Source organism: Acipenser ruthenus, chromosome 23 (genome assembly GCF_902713425.1).
Source record: "Acipenser ruthenus chromosome 23, fAciRut3.2 maternal haplotype, whole genome shotgun sequence".
NCBI lineage: Eukaryota > Metazoa > Chordata > Actinopteri > Acipenseriformes > Acipenseridae > Acipenser > Acipenser ruthenus.
Window position 1 is genome coordinate 25,082,938 of NC_081211.1, and position 15,549 is coordinate 25,098,486.

The following is a 15,549-nucleotide window of genomic DNA, read 5'->3' on the forward strand; positions in this document are numbered from 1 at the left end:
AATTACATTTTAGAGTGAAATTAGTTGTAAAATACCAAGAAGCTAATGGCTAGGGATCTGTTCTCCCTGCAAGATCGCAATCTGCAACACAGTCGTGTTACCCATATTCCGGTTAGGAAAAGAGTCAAGAAGATGGATTGGGCCTGCTAGATCTGAACCCCACAGAAGTTCTGTACATTTCGTAGAAACTAAATGGCAATATACCTGTAGATCAGTAGTCTTATTGCTGAAGAACAGTCAAGTCAAATATGGGTTCTAGTCAAAGTTATTCTAGCAACTACTACAGGGTAGTATTGGCACTAACAGTCTTATCACTGGTCCCTATTTTTCCATGTTGGATTCTTTGATTGAATATTGTACTTATGTTTGAAATATGCAGACATTTTGAAGACAATGCTATAGATGAATAGTTTCTGGTGTTTCCTACTACCGTATGGCTTGTCATAGTTCAAAACGCACTCCAGTGGTCATGCTACAATGGTCTAACTAGTTTATATATAGTGTTTTTTTTTTTTTTTTTATGTTTGCATATTGTAAAAAAGGAAAAAAAGAAAAATACAATACATGTATTTACTGAATTCCATTGGAATTCATTATGCATATTTTGGCTTTCTTTAAAGTTATAAGTAAAACTGAAACATTCACATAAAACATAAAAGCGTCTGTTGTCGTTTGAGTTCGTGTTACTTTTTAGACATTATCTTTAATTGTTACCAGAATCCCTCTTAAGATATTTACACAGTTATAATCATTATCACATTGTGCTACCTCATTAGGCACTCCAATCTCTTTGCTATCTCCTATCTAATCCTGTTAAATTTGCCCATGCCCGGAATCATTTAAAGGTCTCACTCCTCTTTGTATTCCCCCTCCTCACACAGAAGCACACACTTCTACTCCTAACTGATTGAATTAATCTATCTGTTTGTTTCTTTTTTACCTTTCACACTGTAAAAAAACGGTATATCTAAGAGTGCATTGACAAAACAGGCAATGTAACTCTAAATATTGGGTATCATGGAAAATATGTAATCCTGCTTAATAACAACACACATGCACACATTTAATCTTAACTAGCAAAAGGATGAAACATAATTCACTAGAATAAAAAAAAACACACACACAAAAGGCTTCATACAGAAATACATTTTTCTTCTTCTTTACTTTACTTAACAGAATTAGAGCAATTTGCTTTTTGCAGCCTCAGACTGTGCCTCGTCTTATCCATCTTTGAGATCTTGACAATATTATGTCTATGCCATTCTAGAGATGAAAGTAACTGTCAAAGTGCATAAGTCTCAAGCTCCTGTTGCCATTTACTGGATCGAATCTGATAAAGTTACCTAGCAAATTGTATCATGCCGTATCTAATGTGAAAAAACAAAACAAAGAAACAACCTCCCTCAGCCATAAACTCGAATCAACTGCTGGGTATATTTCACATGACAGACTGCTGTATGTAAGGAGCTCATCTTGCCCTGGTTACATATGGTTTAAATCATCACATATCATCTGGTTTCAGATAGCTAGCTTTCATGTAACAATCTTTATTATCATCATATACTACCATTGTATACGCTATACCTGCACGAAACACATCCATTCTGCTTCTCTTATTTTTAGTACCCTTACATTTTTTGGAGGGAATATATACATCTGTGACTAAACATTTTTCCAATAGTGATGGTGCCCCCTTTCTTTTTGCTCAAGATGCATAACTCCAATCACAGTCCATTACCAGACAGGAGAGCCTTCAGCAGTAGGCACTAGCTCTTAAGCAGTTTACTCATCTATAATGCCATAACGCTTAACAATTGTAAACACACATTTCTGAGTTATGCTAAAATAAAGAATGTCCCATTGACACAGGATTTCAACTCACTACAGCTTCACAGACAATAGCTGAATACCATGTTTGGACTAGAATGAGGAAAGAAAAAGCCTCTTGCTCTCAAAAATAAAGCTCTCCCAGAACGTTGTTTACTCTTGTTTGTTTCCTGTTCAGAGCCATTTATTCTCCCAGTAAATCACCACTTCTGGGGACATCCATGCTCAGAAAACCAGTCAGGCACTAAAAAAAGAATTCATATGAGCATAGCAGAGACCTTTTATGCACCAGTGGCTTCCTAATAAAACATGAGTTGTCAGTCTGTGTGGTTCTAAGCACTGATTGGCCTTTAGAAGTATATTTATAAATCAGCACATCGCTGGTGACGACCCACAAAGTCCAATTGTTCTAAAGACCTACTAGACTTCTTTCATGCTCATTAAAACTGACTACCCTCGATGGGCTTAAATCATAATGCTAAAGCGGTTCTTTCTCATTTTATGTATTGCTTTTCTTTGCTTAAAGGCTTCTAATTATGATTTATAATACAATGTGTGCATGATGTTTAATGCAATTCTCTTAATCTGTGTTCAATGCAGTGACCCTTGATTTATTTTCAGAAATGAAATTTCTTGTGATTAATTTACTAATGGATTCCTAATTGAATAATTAAGCTGGAAATGAAGAAAACTATGTGCTTTACACTTCATTTACTAAATGTACCTAAACACACATATTTGCGTTGCTACTTGATTATGTTTTCATAAAGCAATCACAAAAAATAATGATGAGTGGTTATGAACTCTCAGGACCCTATTTTGAATCAAGTGCAAAGACAAGGGCACATTTTCTGAGAGGAATAAAACCGTTTGAATGCTACTATATATAAATAGCAAGTTAGTTGCAGGAAGGCATCAAACTTATTTAACTTCTTAAAATGTGTCTTTGCCTTGCATTTGCTTCAGAAAAGGGCCCTTGGTTCTCCTGTCGCGAATGGAGTTTTATAAGACCTCAGCCTTTCACTAAAAAGTGTTTACTGATGATAGGCAGTTTATATTGCTTTGTGGCTGGCAAAAGGTGTTTCTGATTATTTCTAAATGACAACATCACAAGGCAGACAGACATTGCAGATTGACCTGACAACTGTCCCTTATTTTGTTAGGGAGACCTCTATGTGGATTAAACAGTTGCTACTTTGACTTTAGTAGTCCTTGTTTTGGTTAAAATGTTCATGAAACAGAAACGGATATACAACTAATGTCAAAATATAATTTGTCACTGTCCATTGGACTAAGGTGTGTTTTCTATTTCTAAAAAAAAAAAAAAACGATTCAAAAGCTCTGGAAGAGCTGCCGGTAAAGAAGATCAACCACTTATGGACAGAGTATAATTCTTTTCATTTACTGAAATTGATAACAGCTATCTAAAGAACAAGTCCTCTAGCCACAAACATATGTTTTCGCTTGACTATCACAAAAAAGAAATTAGGGAAATGTCAGTTGTGTCACGCTTAATAAAATGTAGTCTTTCTACTCTAATAGCTGCTGTTCATATATACCCCTTAAACACATTCACTGTGCAGTTACTCCACAACTGCCCTTGGAAAAAAACAACAGGTAATGTTGTATAGGAAGCAAGAAAAACAAAGCTTTACATAAGGGATACTGAATGAATACACAATAAAATGGTGCATAAATGCACTTAGTTTGGAGTATTTTGGGACCAAGGGGAATACAATGGCAAACTAACAAAATGCCCATTGAAGCACATATCACAGCGTTATTTAACTATGAACATTAACAATGCTGAATGAATGAGATTTATAGTTTCTCATAGTTAATTAACCAAGTTATATGCACACGTGTGCATTGTGCACTGTTGTGGCGAAAAGAAAAATCAAACACCACCAACCACAGTGGACCAGATTTCTAACGTTCGACTTTATTTAATCAATCAAAACTGTCTTTAAATGATTCACAATCTTTGTCAATAGAGCCTATTCAGCTCAATCAATATTAGAATATTGACACTGCTTTGTAAAGCTCATTTCTGATCTCTCTGGATCAGTATTAGAATATTGACACAGCTTTATAAAGCTCATTTCTGATCTCTCTGGATCAGTATTAGAATATTGACATAGCTTTATAAAGCTCATTTCTGATCTCTCTGGATCAATATTAGAATATTGACACTGCTTTATAAAGCTCATTTCTGATCTCTCTGGATCAATATTAGAATATTGACACAGCTTTATAAAGCTCATTTCTGATCTCTCTGGATCAGTATTAGAATATTGACATAGCTTTATAAAGCTCATTTCTGATCTCTCTGGATCAATATTAGAATATTGACACTGCTTTGTAAAGCTCATTTCTGATCTCTCTGGATCAATATTAGAATACTGACACTTGTTTGTAAAGCTAATTTCTGATCTCTCTGGATCAATATTAGAATATTGACACAGCTTTATAAAGCTCATTTCTGATCTCTCTGGATCAATATTAGAATATTGACACTTGTTTGTAAAGCTCATTTCTGATCTCTCTGGATCAATATTAGAATATTGACACTGCTTTATAAAGCTCATTTCTGATCTCTCTGGATCAATATTAGAATATTGACACTGCTTTGTAAAGCTCATTTCTGATCTCTCTGGATCAATATTAGAATATTGACACTGCTTTGTAAAGCTCATTTCTGATCTCTCTGGGATCAAGTTGCAAAGTTGTAGATCTACTTTATTCACAAAGTTCTGCAAGTTATTATTATCTTACTATTCAAGGCTTTCAGTTATGACTGTATAGAATTATTAAATTCTGTTTTTTTTTTACATTAGCTACTCTTCTTACTAATCCTTCTTGCTATTGCTCTTTTTCAAGGATAAGCTGATGCTGAATAGCTTGGATATTCATGCCTCCAAGTAATAAAGTGGCACATTGCATTAAGAGCATTGGTAACATGCAACTAATTTGTATTTAACCTCTTTAATTGTAGTCTATGAACTGCTTTTAGTTACTTGTTGTGTCGCTTTGGGACATGTACAGTATATAATATCACTGTTAAAAATGCACAGTACACTTAGGATACAACACAAGATGTACATTATAAAAAACGGAACCACTTCACCCCATTTAACTGCTTCCATAACTTGTATATAGCTTCAAATGCAATTGTATTCCTTTATTTCCTTACCTTAATGAAATTTGCCATTTTCTGGATTGATTCTGGTTTCTGTTACAATATCCATTCAAACACAGAACATATTGGCCAGTCAAGCAGTTTTTTTGGACTTTTGATAAGAGGACAACTACTGACCTCCAGTTCTCCTGCATTTTTGTGGGTAATTGCTGCGGTGAGGGAGCAAAAATGAAGAAAAAAAAATCGGGCACTCTAAAATGTATATTTAAACAATAAATAAATAAAAACGAAGAACCCAGAACCACTCAGGAAGGCTTTTTTTAAAGTAAAATAAAAAATGCCTCTGAAGCCATATACCAATCAAGAACTTACATAGCCACTAGGGGTATAACTTAAAAGGAAAAAACATAATGAATATTTGTGAGGGTGAAACTACCTTGCTTAACTACAAAAGGAAAACTGGCTTAGGGCAAGAGGTTTTTGAAAATCTCACTAAGGATGAATAAGCTCAAGATCATGCCTCCAATACTCATGAAAGGGATGGGGAAGAGAGTGTTCAAACATAGTCTAGTGTGCACAATGCAGTCTAGTGTGCACAATTTTTAAAAAAATATAACCCAATTATTGGCATGCATCTCTTCAATAACACAAGGCTTGCTTATGGTAATTACATTACTGAGAACATTAACTTTATGGGAAATCATCTTGATGATAAGTGCTTTAAATTAAAAACAACAATTATCTCTCTATAGACCTGGATTGAATTCATTCCACGAAGCATTTCTAAGTAAAATGAGGTCTTTTCTGTGAGATTTTACACAATTACCCATTAATATGACATTGTATTGAGTCATCTCCAAGAATAACCCTTCTGCAGTAAGCTGGATGTAAGAATTATGGTTGATACTGCAAACTTAATAAAGAAAAAGGAGGTCACACAGTATTGGAGTCCTCTAGTAACTTCAGTGTTAGTCCCTTAAGATGCATGCAATAAACACTGGTTTCTGGAGTGGAGACGAGTGATGGATTGATAGCGCATGAGTGGGTGAAGGATATCTGAAAAACATTGACTATATCACGAATACTCACAGCTCTCTATCTCTAAAGTGCAGTTCTGTTCATCCAAGGGGTATCTCCTCAGATCCATCATACAAGCTGCGGTCGTAGTAATTCTGAAAGGCAATGGCACAATTATTGTTTTTTAAATGTTCTGGTTTAATCTGCTGACACACAACATAAATAAGACAGACTACTGTAAACACTTTAGCTCCTTAGCTGTTATGTGACTATACGGAGACAATTAGGCAGAATATAAAGCTATCTACAGAGAGATTGTTTATCATGTTAAGTATGCAGTAAGAGATCTGTAAAGTCATTTAACGTAATGTATTGCCTCTTAGTTCAGTAAGATAAAACATACCAACAAATACTGTCATGAACTCTTCTCTTATTGATTTCCCATATGATCTGTAACTATTGTTTTTAATATGGCTTAGTTACAGTATGTAAAACAATAAAGTAATTCAACTTTAGAATCACTCAATAAGTGATGACTTTTTTGGGGCTATATAATATAATAGAGTATTACTCTTATTGTTATTATTAATTCAAAGTGGCTGTTTTATAAAAATGTGATGAATTCTGTACAAGATTCTAACAGAATTCAGAGTCTTCTTCCTGGCTGATGTGGTAACAATACTGTTTCTTTGGGGTATAACAGAGTGGAAGCAGTACATGCCATTTCAATCAAAAGCAATTATATGACAATCTATGAAACACAAGAACCAATTTCAAAACGGCTCAATACAGTCTGATAAATAAACAGCGTTTACTGAGCCTTTCACAATTTACATTGTGTGGGCATGGAGAGGATTAAAATACAACATCAAATCCATGTCCTAGTTCATGCAGTGTGGAGTAGTGGTTAGGGCTCTGGACTCTTGACTGGAGGGTTGAGGGTTCAATCCCCAGTGGGGGACACTGCTGTTGTACCCTTGAGCAAGGTACTTTACCTAGATTGCTCCAGTAAAAACCCAACTGTATATATGGGGAATTGTATGTAAAATAATGTGATATCTGTATAATGTGATATAATGTATAATGTGATATCTTGTAACAATTGTAAGTCGCCCTGGGTAAGGGCGTCTGCTAAGAAATAAATAATAATAATAATAATAATGCCTCTATAAATCACCTTGCCAACCAGCAACCTACAGTCCTCCCTTCAAAATCCCATCACCATATTATTATAAATAATATATATATATATATATATATATATATATATATATATATATATATATATATATATATTCTGTTGGTTTTGTGCAAGCCAAAGCACTTCTTTTATAAGGTATATACCTGCCACATACACAAATTTAAACCATAAGACATCAGAAATGTTATGGTACTTGATTCAACTATAAATTGATGGTTTGAACACATACACAATTTAAAAGTTAATTGAGTTAAAAAGGCACAAACTGTATCGCACTGGTTTTGTGAAACCCAAAGCACTGATTATGGCAACAAATCTCCAAACGAGTTCTCTGTCGTTTACTGTAGGTCAATGGAAAAAACCCCACAATACTGTGTCTTTAAACAACAATACATTTCTGATGATCAAAACTGACATGAAACCTCATTTACCTGTAAATAACGTTGAGCTATAACCATGCTATATTTAAATACTTTCAAGGGAATGAAAGTGGAAATATCTATGCTCCATGAAGTACTTATAACTGTGCCTTTAGAGACATGTATAGCTCACAAGGCCTGCATACTTTTATTTAAAAAACCTAAAAATGCATTCTAACCTTGTCTGAGAGTGAGATTTAATTGGATAAATAGGACAGATATTCAATAAGACTCATTTAAGATATCCTACTGTTCCACATATTGTTCTTGTGGTAATGCTCTCGAGCTCCCCACATGCAGCATATAGTTGTATTTAATAATGTAGATTATAAGAACATATTCCACTTCAAAGTGAGTTCATGTGAGGCCCAGTCCAGACCCCAAGGGGACACTGCACCTTTATTCTAAATGACAATCTGGTGAGCTACTGATGCTTAAAATACCAGACTTAATAAAGTCTTAACAAATGCGGTGGCCTTTGTGTTTACTACAGTAGGGGAAAAAATAACTTTGTTTTTCTCCAAATGCAGATGACACAGAATTTTTCAAATAGGTACATCCATTTAATATTGAGTTCAGACATCATTTCTGATTTCCACAAGATGCAACGTATTATCGATGTATTATAAAAGCACTTCCCCTTTAAGTCTGGCCCATCATGATAGAAAAGTACCAACCCATTTAGCATAATGACATCCCAATCAATGTAAAAACTGCATAATCAAGAATGCAGATCAACTGAGGACTTACGACAAAAAAAAATAAAAATAAAAACTGCTTGCGTCCACACCTAACCTTAGTGGACTAGAAAACACATTTGAAATCATCAATAGTCATGAAAGTTTAGAAGATGTTTTTATGTTATTGTCATCATCACCATAATATAGCAGGCTTTGTTTCTGCTTAAGTAATGTTCGTGTGAAGTCTTAGGACATTTTATAAATAGAAATGATCTTCTGGTAATTCAGCTAAATGTTAAAAAGGCCTGCTGTCTTTGAATCACCTCATTCACTATGATATAACAATCGGCATAATTATTATCAATTACCAGAGTAGCTGTCACACCCGAGCTGTGAGGTCTTCGACTGCAGCACCCACACGGTACAGCAGGTACAGTTGATTAAGAAGAATATATAAGTCATGCCATAACTAATCACCCTCCTCCAAGTATTATTATAATGATGAGAATGCACTGTAGGGGGTTCAATCTACTTTCCTTAGCTGTTTCCTTGCAGAAATTGATAGCTTTGAGAATGAAATCTGAAGATGCCTTAGGCCACCAATAACATCAGGAATGGCTGAGGTTTCCACCTGGAAGAAATCTAAATTGGTGACCACGCATCTCCCTGAGCGAGCGTCTTGCACTAGAGCTTGTATCCCAGTGTCTCACAAGCAGGGGTCAGAACCAGTAACAGCTGTTGGGAGCTCGAGCACGGTCGGAAGAGACAACAAACACCCTGGAGGAGAAGCAGAACGGATACTGCAGAGAGTTTATGATATGAAGAGTTGAAATAGGATTGCAATTTAAAATGGAACTCACGCAACATTGACCGAATAGCAAGTGAACTATGTCCAAGTGTTTTTCTTACTGGATTTTGTACACTGTTGTTGACCTTGCTTTTTATTTTGTAGTATCGGCAAACTGGCAGAAACAGCAACACGCTGACCTGTTTGTGTCTACCAGAAGGTACATGCTTTCTTAATGCAATAGGGCTTTTTTTTTGTTGTTGTTGCACAGTACTTTTTTTTCTAACCAGGAAGCTGGACTATCCCAAGTCAAAATTGACTCCGAAATCATTCATTTAAGTTCACATATTGTTTTTAAAACTGGATCTGGTTGCTGTTAATGTGTGAAAAGCACATATAAATCTTTGAGCTGTTCTATGTTCAACTATTGTTTCAGCGCTGGTTTGCTTCCTTTTTAGTTGCCCAATTATGAATTACTTTCTGTTCAACCTTGATGTCAAAAAAAGGATTTTATACTGAAAATAATGGCATACATAATCCAGCAGCCTAGTCTTCTAAACATTAAAACCTCTTTGATGTTTATGACATTGCAAGTCTATGGAAATGTAAATAGACTGAACCAAATTAACCTATTCTTTGCATTATTTAATCACTTTGTGGAATATTAAACAGTGGTTATTATTATGGTCTAAGAAGACAATAAAGTGCTATTTAAATTTCAAAAAAGGTGCATATGCTTTATATGTATTTAATATGCGCATGAATAAATACAGAAAATTACATCAAGCACTTTATCCCGCTGCTAAGTCTTCTATGTAAGAGGATATGGAAACATTTTAAACAAACGAGTGCAATGAATGACATAAGGAACAACTCATGTTAAAAGCTTACATTTCAAAGCAAAAGATCATTTTCCTCAAGGATAAAATACAGTACTTCTGAAAAGCTTTATATTTTAGTTAGGTGTTTCTGATTGGTTAGATTTATATTGAAATCTAGAATATTAATTTTGTGCTTAACTGGTAATCTGCATGATACCTGAAGCTAAAAGTAATATTCACATGCAACATACGGAGACCAAGTAAAAAAAAAAAAACAGCTTTCTGACCCTGGGGATAAAAACATAACGAGACTAAAAACATGCAAAACAGAGTAAATAGTCAGGACTATGAGTTGCATTTCTATCAGGTTGCTAATGGGTTGGTTTTCTAAACAGGCAGGCATATACGACCGCCTACAGCGATAACTACTGCCACAACGTCATTTGTTGACTACACAGCCGGAAAAGAAGGAAAGTTGGCGATGTGCATGGAACTCACTATGTAATTAATCTCATATGCTTTTAAAATTATAAACCTCAAGCGGTGCCACCTTTGACACTCTTGAAAGTTTAATTTAATGATGAAACACTATTGCACTGTTGCCAACAGGCTACAGAAGGAGCCTAATATACAAGGGTTACCTTGTTCAATACATACTGTGAGACCCAGAATCGGCATTACCTTGTAACTTGCTGCTCAAATTATTTACAGTGCTCAAGACCTTGCCCTAAATAGCCTATGTATTATTATTATTATTATTATTATTATTATTATTATTATTATTATTATTATTATTATTAAAGATAAGTTGTAAAAATATCATTGTGTTTTTGTGTGGCATTGTGACCATTCTTATCTGCAGGTCTTTAAAAACGTATTTGCCCAGTTGAAGACTGTTGTTTATTATCACAACCCAGTCGGACTGATCAAACCCTATCCAACAGATGGCCTCACTGTTATAATCCTGTACTTTTCTACGTCACCTTAAATCTTGAAGCTTGCTCAGTGGCCACAGTATGTGAAAAGAATATAGATTATGAACATTAATGATGCAGTCATCCATTAAGCTGTATCTTACACTTGCAAACATTACATTTTCTGACCAAAATGATGCATGAACATAAAATAATGCGGCGTGCCAATGCCAGTGCCATCAATACTCCAAATAAAGCCATAAGGTCTTGCTGTGTCTGACAGGAGTGCCTGTATAGAATTAGGATCTACAAACGTCCTGTGAAAAGGTCTGCCACACAGGCCGGTGTTTCCTACTGCTGCATCCCCTCCAGTAGATACTACTGGCAGAAGAGAACTCAATTCCGTAGAAACTTACATGGAATGAAGTTCACCCTTATATTACTGCCCTTACAGAAACGTTTTTAAAATTCCTTGAAAATATTTCAAAGTTACCAAGCCGCAATGCAACTGAAATGTTTGATTTAGGGGTTTTGGATTGTGCTCATAACAATCTGGATTAAAAGAGCTTGGAGAGTTTTGCATTTTAAACACACTGGTGTCACCTTATATTACAGGGAATGTAAGAGCTGTGTAATTACATTGTAATAACTGGGGAACTGCCAATGGTTTTTGCTCTTTCATGGTAACATATGTGTAATTCTTACTTCATGTAATCCCACATGTGTTCCACCAGTATTTACTATTTAATTGCAGGAAATGTTGGTTATTACCCAGTTATTACCATATCCTGGCTTACAATGTATATGTTTCTTGAACCCAGATTGATAGCATAGTTTTCATATTTTTATATTAGAGTGGTCTTCTATCTAATACTAGGTAGCTGAATTTGAGCTGAAACAGGAGTAATAGAATATTTGAATATCAGCAAGACCATTAAAAAAAAACTTTTTTTTTTTTAAATGAAATCTGGAGTCCTCACTAAGGCATTCACCAGTAATTTATTTAGCTTCTACAATGAACATGCGCACATTTAAATGACTTGCATGTTTACACAAACTATCTTCAAAGCGAGCAGTCGGAAAGTAATAACAGAGAACTGACTAGAGGACTGATAAGGGAAAGAAAACAATTATCCTAACCTTGACAGTGCTGCAGAAGCTAATGCCCCCAAGTGCTTGAACTTAATGTGTCCACAGCATCAAAAGCTACATTATAACGTATGCACAGAACTCAATCACGACCTTGCCAGGCAATTACATGATTCAACATCTTAAGTGTGATTCGTTAAACAAACACATTGTGGCACCAGCTCCTTTTGTTCTAAATGGAAACAGGCACATAAACTAATTTACGAAGCAGGCAATTTTAACCTAGAATTTAATAAGTAATGAAGTTCCTACAAGAATGCAGTTAACAAAGTCCAGAGGCGGTGTAAATTGGAAATAGTAAGAGATCAGTTAAACGCACATAGGCTTGTGTGCTAGGCATGCATTAGTCATCTCATTGTTCCCTTTTTTATTTCCATCTTAACTGTTTTCACCAGGGAAGTGCTGTTGGGAAAGTAAAAGCTATTCAAGTTATTAAGAGAAACCGCCTGGGCCTGTGCAACTTGGGCCTTGCAGCAAAGTCATGGGCTTACAAATTTTAGAGCATGTGCAATCCACTACTACAAAATCAGATTTTAGGCACGGTATGGGTATTTCGTATTCTGTCATGAAGATTAATCTATGCATGCTTACAACTATAAACAATCTACCCATCAAAACAGTAGAGGCTGAAAATGAATCCCAGCAAAGAAGAATTATTACATACTCTTGACAATGGCATGTATAGTACTTTATATATTTATAAAATGCACATTACCTGGCTTCATATATACAAAGGTGACTCAACAGGCAGGGCCCTAAACCCAGATCACAAGTCAAAATGGACAAACATCTATGCTTTGCTTGCCTGTACTATGGGGAACATCTGCTTTAGTTCATCCTTGTTTTACAGTGCTGCTCAGCAGTTCACATACATCTATGTAGCTACTGAGTATTAAAGTATTAAACACTGTAGTACACAGACAGGTTAGGTGTTATTTGTTCAGAGCTCAGATCACCCATACTTATCTAGTTAAAAACATGCCGGGGGAACTGAATTCATCAGACCAGGATAGATGGAATTTCACCAGGGCAGAATTCTAGAAGGTCTCCAGTGTTGGGTGTTCATGTTCCACTCCTTGACACACATTTCAATCTCAGTATAACTGAAGTTTTTCTATCTGGGTAGATACTGTATAATTTAATTTTAAAATATCATACTTATTTGGCTCTTCCAAGGTTATTAAACGTATTTATATTTATGTATTTGTTTATTTCATCGTTACACTTAAAATAATATTAAACTCACAGCAGATTTCTTAAAAATGCACTGAAAAAAATCTGTTTATCAGGCTCTGTTAAGTTACTTTGAAACTACAAACCACCCATCTCAGGGCAATTTGCCTGTAATAGCAGGATTCAATTATAGTGTGCCCTGCTCACTCTAGACAGTTAAGTGTGTAGATTATGCAGAATATAAAACAAACTTCTGGCAGAGCATCAAGCAATATATATATGCTTTCAGCAGAGAGGAAGGATAATGGAGTTTAGAAAGCATTAACAATTGGGATCGTTTCACAAATAACACCATTTTCAAAGATGCATTTAAACATGATTTTGTTTTTATTAAAAGTTGCTACCTGTTAGAACCTGGATGCTCTGCATGTTTTAACATTGTGCTGAAATCACAATAGCATGTTCCCTATTTTGATTATGGGCCCACTATCCTAACAGCACCGTTTAACGTACCAAAAAAACAAAACAAACATCCGCGATGAAGTGTGATTGATACAAAGTTGCACACATGTATCATTTTTTTGTTTGTTTTTGGTACTTTTTAACAGCTGCTGTAAAGTGTGCAGCGCCATAGTTAAAAATGAATCCTACGGCTAACAGATACATTGTTGGTAAATCAAGTGTAATTACATATTAATTAATGTATGATTTCCTATTGAATTTCTCCTGAAATAAAACAAATCAATTCCACCCTTACTGTACTTATATGAAACCCTACCCTAATATTAATCTACTATGAACAGACACTAAAAACAAAAAAAGAAACATTTACCTTAACCCATAGAGGACTGTCCCGTCAGGATGCAGGCGTATCATTCGATTTTTAACTGTGACTCCGTGTACAAATGACTTCTTGTCATTCAGGAAGTAGGTATCAGGGACCCAGAGTTGATCAGCGACTCGGTTATCCAAAGTTAGATTGAGAGGAATCTCAGAATATGACAGTCGTTTATCTCTCCACGCTTGTTGGAAATACATTGTCAGTGTATAGTCCTGAAATAAAAAAAGAACGGGTCAGCAAAGAGTAGTAGTACTGCATGGCATCATTTCTGTTGTTCATACTTAAGGCAAATCTAGTTTTGATTGCAGTGAATTAAAAAATCCTTCAAATCACTTAAGGTCACAGAGTCCTTGAAAGTACTTGCTATGTAACCAATCACTTGGGATGCTACCTTCTCCAGCTATCTCTTCCCGTGTATTTTAGACAACTCAGCAATCAGGCTGAGTGTATAAAGAACAGGAATCCCGTTATATATTTATTCAAACCCCAGTTATAAATAGCTTTCAAGGACTCCAAACTAAGTGATTGCATGGAAGAAAATTGACCCCTACCAAACAGATGCACTGAGAATATTAATAAGGACATTATAAATTGGTGGTGTAAAAGCAGGTAGTTTAAAAAATGCTTTATAATTCCAATACAACACTGGCATGATGCAACATTGCTAATCAGTCGATGTGGCATTTCTGCTGGATGGAAACTGATACGCTGTGATAATAATAACAGAATTTGTTGAGGTAAATGTTGAGAAATGTGGTGATCTGCTGACCGAGGACACGTGAAGTGTGAATACAAATATAAAAACAGAATGATGTTCTAAAACAATGAAATCACTGTGATACAGAACATGGGATTCAGCAAAGATAAAGGAACACCTTTCTTGTAAACACTGCAGGGTGCTCTGTGACACTTTAACCAGATGGGGTCCCCGCCATGCAATCTGTATGCAGAGGGTTGTCAAGATGTTTCAAATACCCAGAATTTAAAGGGCTGTGGAAATTATTGTTATCTTAATACGTTTTAAAGTATCCAAAATACAAGCTGTCATTCAAACAAGATGCACTTTAACATGCAACACAGTGCTGAGTTCAATAGCTCTGTAAGCAACAAGGATGATAGCATTTTTAATCAATGCAGTAAGTATTTATTTCACTGTCCTGAACACCACTTCCACAGAAACCTCTTCAAAATTGTAAATGTACTGAAGTCTTTATTTGCTGTCATTAATTAAGCAATGATACCTGACACAAAGTAAATGACCTTGGTGATAGTAGATCACTGCAGACAGCATTCCCTTCCTTGTGTATAATTCATTTTATTAAATGTGAGAATTGTCTTGTTCTGGTAGCTTGAATCTGAGCTATAGCTAAGCAGGTATCAGCCAGTCAGGAATACATTACTTTAAGTCTGATTGGCTAAGATAGTATAGGTTACTATAATAAAGATGGTTATTATTATTATTATTATTTATTTCTTAGCAGACGCCCTTATCCAGGGCGACTTACAATTGTTACAAGATATCACATTATACATTATTTCACATTATACAGATATCACATTATTTTACATACAATTACCCAT

The 15,549-nt window shown here is 35.2% G+C and overlaps 1 protein-coding gene across 2 annotated transcripts in view; it reads right to left on the minus strand.

Moving 5' to 3' along the window:
- LOC117413385 (gamma-aminobutyric acid receptor subunit beta-2) overlaps positions 1-15,549 on the minus strand; it is a 53,761-nt gene that overhangs the window by 15,616 nt on the left and 22,596 nt on the right. For both annotated transcript variants that reach the window (XM_034022517.2, XM_034022516.3), the window contains exons 4-5: positions 13,960-14,180; positions 6,056-6,138 (exon numbers count right to left, since the gene is read on the minus strand). In XM_034022517.2, coding sequence (XP_033878408.1) covers positions 6,056-6,138; positions 13,960-14,180 — 304 coding nt within the window. The remainder of the gene's footprint in view (positions 1-6,055; positions 6,139-13,959; positions 14,181-15,549) is intronic.